At 37.7% G+C, this 6,135-nt stretch overlaps 1 protein-coding gene across 1 annotated transcript; it reads right to left on the bottom strand.

Annotated features, from left to right (window-relative positions):
• Positions 1-1,476: 1,476 nt before the first annotated feature.
• Positions 1,477-2,415, bottom strand: LOC311277437 (olfactory receptor 4C11-like; the record flags this gene model as incomplete). The annotated part of the gene is made up of 1 exon (XM_084387753.1): positions 1,477-2,415. One exon carries the CDS (start codon positions 2,413-2,415, stop codon positions 1,477-1,479), a length of 939 nt encoding a protein of 312 aa, XP_084243879.1.
• Between the last annotated feature and the right edge of the window lie 3,720 nt (positions 2,416-6,135).

The raw sequence follows: 6,135 nt of genomic DNA, 5'->3' as shown, positions 1-6,135 counted from the left end.
TACTTGTTTAATGACATCTTTTTATGAATGAAGGTCAGTATCACTGATATTAATATAGCTATTGATGTCTGGATAAAAATTATTTCCCCACCCCAATTTTAAACATTAATTATAGCCATCCAACATTACAGTGTAATTGAAAGCTATCATTTTTTTCTTTTCTTTTCTTTTCTTTTTTTTTTCTTTTCTTTTTACATTTATTAGGCTTAAAAAAAATATAACAACTTTTAATTTAGGTGAACTTCAAACAATCCTCACATAAACCCATAATAAATGTCATATTTACCTGTGCTCTTCCTGTCTAACAGGACATATACAGAAATTGAAAAAAGTTTCCAAACAGTCTGCACTGCATACATTATAAATTAAATATAGACTAACCCTTATTAAAGCTACAAAGGTTCTTTAGTCAAGAGTAGTAATTTTTTCTGTTCTCTTTGTTCTTTGATTAACTTTGCTGACAGAAAGCTTAATTGGCTGCTGTCCCTTTAAAACCAGCCGCTGCTGCACATTCTCTCATTCTCATTCTCATTCTCTCACATTCTCTCACAACTGGCCTTATGTTATGAGGATACTCAACAAAACGGACATTTTGACATAATTGTGTGTGTTATTGTTCATTCAAGCGCAAAAGAGAACTGTATGGCGTGCTGTCTGTGCTCACGATACTGGCACACGTCTTTCTGTGCGTGTGTGTGTGTGTGTGTGTGTGTGTCAGAACATTCACAGTCTCTTTTGTCTTGTAGCGCTTGCATGGTTTTAAAGCATTTGCATGGATAAAAGCGGGATCATATAATATAACGCTATACCCAAAGGATGACAAAAATTAACGGATGCTGCGTTAACTGCATTAAATATTTTAACGCGTTAAACTGGACACAAATTAATTGCATGCATTAATGTGTTAACGTTGACAGCCCTAATATATATAGATATATATGCTTGTACTGAGACAGACAAAACCAAATAAGACACACGATATAACAGAGAGCGCTTACTGAATACACAGAAGCTGGCTTTGCACTGTTTGGGCAAGCTTTACAGTTTCCTGGACTCAATCAAAACTCACAGAAGCTTAAAATATTCTTGCTTTCGTGTCTGTGCAAATGCTGATGCACAAATATTGCCTGCTTTTATTATTTACACACATAGGCTATTGTTTAGTACATCCTCGTAATCATATAAAGTAATTATACACTTGAAATGATGAAAAGAACAAATTAACAGTAATTATTTATATTTATTTAATGTACACCAGCTGCAAAAATTCATCATTATGCTGATCGTTATCACATATTTATGTTATACATGTCATGCGCCCTGCTTTGTCTGCTATACCTATACACAGGAAATTCTTGAGAAGAAATTAAAATACATATTGAAGTATTTACAATTTCAAATTTGCACTCAAAGAAAATGTTCACATCATAACAGTGGCTAATTTATTGCATACATTAATATTGTAATAAATTAAAATCAGCTAGAATTAACTTTTTTTATGCAAAGTTTTAACAGTCTTTGTCTTATTACCTTGGCTTGTAAACCATATATTATGGGATTCAATCCTGGTGGTATAACATGAAACATTACACTCCCGAACTTCCTACTCTCAACATATTCTGGGAAACGATGGAGAAATATTGGTACAAATCCACAGATCTGCATGATAATATAAACAGCTAAGTGAGTGCTGCAGGTTTTAATGGCTTTGCTGTTGGTTGCTTTGTTTTTGCTTTTTATACATACAATTGCTATTCTGATATATGTCAATAACACCCACCCCAATGAGGAGGAGAGTAAAACCACAGTAAAACTTAATCCATATATATTATTAACCACTGTGTTTTCACAGGACAGTTTAAATAGTGAAGCGTTGTCACAACAGTGGTTTGAAATGAATGATCTGCAGTGAGACAGACGCACACTGAGGCCGATCAGAATTCCCACCGGAACTACTGCAGCAACCCAGGCTCCTGCTGACAGTTTAACTATCATTTTATTGCTCATTATAGTTGGGTATCGCAGTGGATTGCATATGGCCACATATCTGTCAAAGGCCATGATCATTAAAATAGTATTGGAGGTTGTTCCATATAAATGTGTAAAAAAAGCTTGGAAAACACACTCCACATATGTGATGTAGCGCTCAGAGGGGTCTGTTAATAAGTCCTTCAGTAAACGTGGGATGAGGACAGTTGTTCCCATAATATCACTCACTGGCAAGTGACAGAAAAGAATGTGCATAGGCTGGTGTAAACTTTTTTCTGCTGAGATCTGAATCAAAATCCAAATGTTAGACACCATTACAAAGACATAAGCTATCAACAGAAAAATGAACGTGAGCTTGCTGGACTGAGGTGTAACTTGCAGTCCGTCCAGTGAGAGTATGCTGTACCTGAATGTCAGGTTATCCATTTGTGACCTAAAGAAAACATACAAATTAAGTGACAAACACTTGTATTAACAGCATACTCTGTCAAAGCATTGCTACAGGTAGATCATATCTTCCAGAGCGTAGTCATATAATGTTGAAAAGATAATAACTAGGGTTTTCTTAGTTATGTCATGCTTTACAATCTATTTCTTCCTGTAGAAAGGTTACTCATTTTTATCAAGGGAATTTGACTTTTTTTTTTACACTCGCTTACAGAACTTAAGCTATATTGTTGATCACTGTACAATTATGTAACATAATTTTGATATAATATGACTACATCTAAAATATACTTAACTTACCAAGGACAATGACCGATATATACACAGTTGTTTCGTCACTTTATATACAGAGTCATCTAATCTATTAGTCAGTGTTACTGAGTTATCATTTGTTATGAAGAGCACAATCTGCTTGTCTCGGAGTAGATTTAAGCTGGCTTGATCATTTTATTTATATGTCACCACAATCTTGTCGTCATACCCCAAGAGTGAAAATACACTTTTAGCTCTCTTTTCTGCGATTGGTGCACTGCTTACCAGGGGTGTGTTTCTCAAAGGCATTTTTGCAAGTTTCGTTGTTACCATCAAAGTTCAATGATTTAGTGTTTCCCAAAACCATAATTTTATTCTATGTTTGCAAACAGCATTGCAAAATTGTGGTTGGAATTGAAGCTCTCAACCTGTCGTTAGAAGCTTAGTTTGTAGTTAGAATGAGAGTTTAACTTAATTAGATCATGCTCCTGATATCGTTTCATATTTATTTGAATTTCATTCTGTATCTTTTAGTGTGTCAAGCACCATTTTTGAAGAGTGCACAACACTCAAGCTCCTGGAACCCTGGATTATGGCATAATATTTCTTATATTTCTAAATTATATTTTCAATGCTTTTGTGTTTGTTTGCACAACTTTAAAAAGGAACTCTGATAAGCATGCAGGGGCACAGTAAGATAGCCAAAGGCCCCTGGGCTACAGCATTTCAGTAGCCTCCAGACCAGAGTTAGTTTTACAGAAAATGGTATGTTCCTATTAACCCCTTGGGGTCGGCGGTATCGCCGGCGATACCAGCTCACTTTTCTTTCTTAGCAGAACAAAAGAAACTCAAAATAGTCTGTTGATTTTGATTGTATATGTAAGTTTTATACATCAATCAAAACACTTACATTTCTTCTTTTATTTGTGTACACTCATAATAAAAACAAAATGTTGTGTTTTTCGTAAAATTAAGAAAATAAACATGATGCGCGTTCTGCCTTCTCTCTCAATGTGAAACTCATTCTGAAATGCGACAGAAAATGACCTGTAACTCAGCAAATGCTCGTCACACAGACTTGAAACGCATGTCTATACAACGCTTGGAGTCTCTATTTTTAAAGTATGTAAATTATATAAAAAAACAAATATTCTCTGTTTAAGTAATCTGTATGAAAGCAGCAGCATGTACAGTTTCTCAAACGCTTCCTCATTAACTCTATGACCACGCCCACGCGCGCACAAGCGATTGACATGCAAATGATCCATGTGGAACGCAGACCTGTAAACACCCTCATTCCCTCAAAACAAAGAATCAGAGACTTCGGTTACTTACTCCTCTACTTTTCATCGAGTTTGGAAGACTGTGTTTGTGCTGTGCTGTGCTGTTTCACTTGGATTTACCTCAGAAGAATTAGAAGAACGCGATTTGAAGATGAGATGATTTTTAAGGTAAGACATGTTAAACTGGTGGTGCCAGATTAAAATGTATGTTATGAAATGAGATTGTAGTAAAAACATGAACAAAGCCTAATATTGTACATGTATATGTATCTATAAATAGACAACATGTTGAAATGTGAACTAGACTGGTAGGCAACCTTTCAGTGCTAATGTCTGACACATAGACTGTAAAAAAATATGGACGTAGTGTCCGTGACGTCACCCGTAGGTTTCTGAAGAGCATTTTTGAAGCCTAAAGTGGGCGGAGCCGGCCGTCGCCATCTTGGCCTTGCGTCACTCCCGGATAACAGAAAATAGACAAACAGGCGGGGCGTGAGTGGAGCTGAGGAGCCTGGCCTGGCTATCTGAAATCACCTAGCTCGACGTGATCGAGTTAGCTGATGATGTAAAGCCAATTAAACGTTCCTATTTTTGCCCTTCGAAATATTATAATAGTTAAAAGGCATGGCTACAAGTGAGACTGTGTATTACTTCGAGAGTGTTTGTGTGTGACAGTGATTTATGTGCATACATGTCCGTCACTCTTTCATGGTCCGTCAGCGCGGCATTGCTCAAGTTCGTAGAGAGCTTATTCAGTCCATTTTAAATTCTGATTTTGGCCGTCTCTCAAATCGGTTAAACCATAGATATATTGCCTTTGAAGTGCAAGTAAATGCGCTAGAAAATCCGCGCTCATTCACGTGTATTTATTGCATGGACGGAGAAAGCGCCGACGCCTGCATGATTTCATCTGACGGTACATAAGCATATTATAATCCATCTGTTCCGTGAGAGCAGAACGAACGAGTATTTATTGACGTTTTAAATTTGAAAACCCCAAAAAGCAACGAAATTGTCAGACATCCATTAGTGCAGGTTCACGGAGGAAAACAACTGAAATACAGCGCTGGTTGTTCTCTCGAACGGTAACGACGGAATCCAAAGACGTGGGCTTTGTACCCAAGTATTAAATTGTATGAAATAATCCCGAAAAAAAGCACAAACACTGCAGAGATGGCAAGTTCAGCAGCAACATTTGCTGAGGTGAAGTGACGGCTAGTAACAGTTACAGCAGACAAACGGCTAGCACCGACAGCGGCAATCCATCTGTCACTCAAGTGGCCACTGGCCACACCCTTAAATTTAAATATTAATCAACTAAACAGACGAGTTATAAAATAATTCACCCCCCTCACAGTTGTTATGAAGGGCAAAATTAGCTGTATAGACCAAAGCCACATAGAGATCCAGGCTGTAAACATATTTTTTTCTGCTGTAAAGTTGGTAATTTTAACATGGGGGAGATACAGATTTGACTCACTTCTGCAGCCAGGCCAAGCGGCCAGTCAACGAATTGCAGTTTAACTCACTTCCGTGTTGGTTTCAAGAGAGAGACGAGGAGGTTGCCGCTTGGTCTGACACAAGGATGTTTTTATATTCTATAATAAAACACAGCATGATAAAAGTAGGCTAGTATGAGTGTATACTATGGTGAATATTATAATGTTTAGAACCGTGTTTACTGTTAAATACTGTGTTTGTGGATATCTGCTCAAACGTAGATGTATAATATGGTAACAATAATTAGTTTAATAGTTTTTACACTGTAACACTATAGACACTATGGGCCCTATTTTAACGATCTGAAACACAAGTGTCAAAGCGCAATGCGCAAGTAACTTTGTGGGCGGGTCTTGGCGCTGTTGCTATTTTCCCGGCGGGATAAATGACTCTTGCGCCTGGCGCAAATCTAAAAGGGGTTGGTCTGAAGTAGCTTCATTATTCATAGGTGTGGTTTGGGCGTAACGTGAAATAAACCAATCAGAGCGACATCTCACATTCCCTTTAAGAGCAGGCGCGCTTGTTCTAAAGCGAATTCCTATTATAACGGCGGATTTGCCAGGCGCACGCGAGGAGCGGTTCAAGGCCAAGGAGACCGACGTTCCCGTCAGGGACGTTGGGGATGGAGAAACACACCCAAATTAACTTCGGTTAAACAGGCGTA

The sequence above is a fragment of the Rutilus rutilus genome (assembly GCF_951802725.1).
Source record: "Rutilus rutilus genome assembly, chromosome: 18".
In the NCBI taxonomy this organism is placed as follows: domain Eukaryota; kingdom Metazoa; phylum Chordata; class Actinopteri; order Cypriniformes; family Leuciscidae; genus Rutilus; species Rutilus rutilus.
The sequence above is the reverse complement of the archived record's forward strand: the minus strand, read 5'-3'. Positions and strand labels throughout refer to the sequence as shown.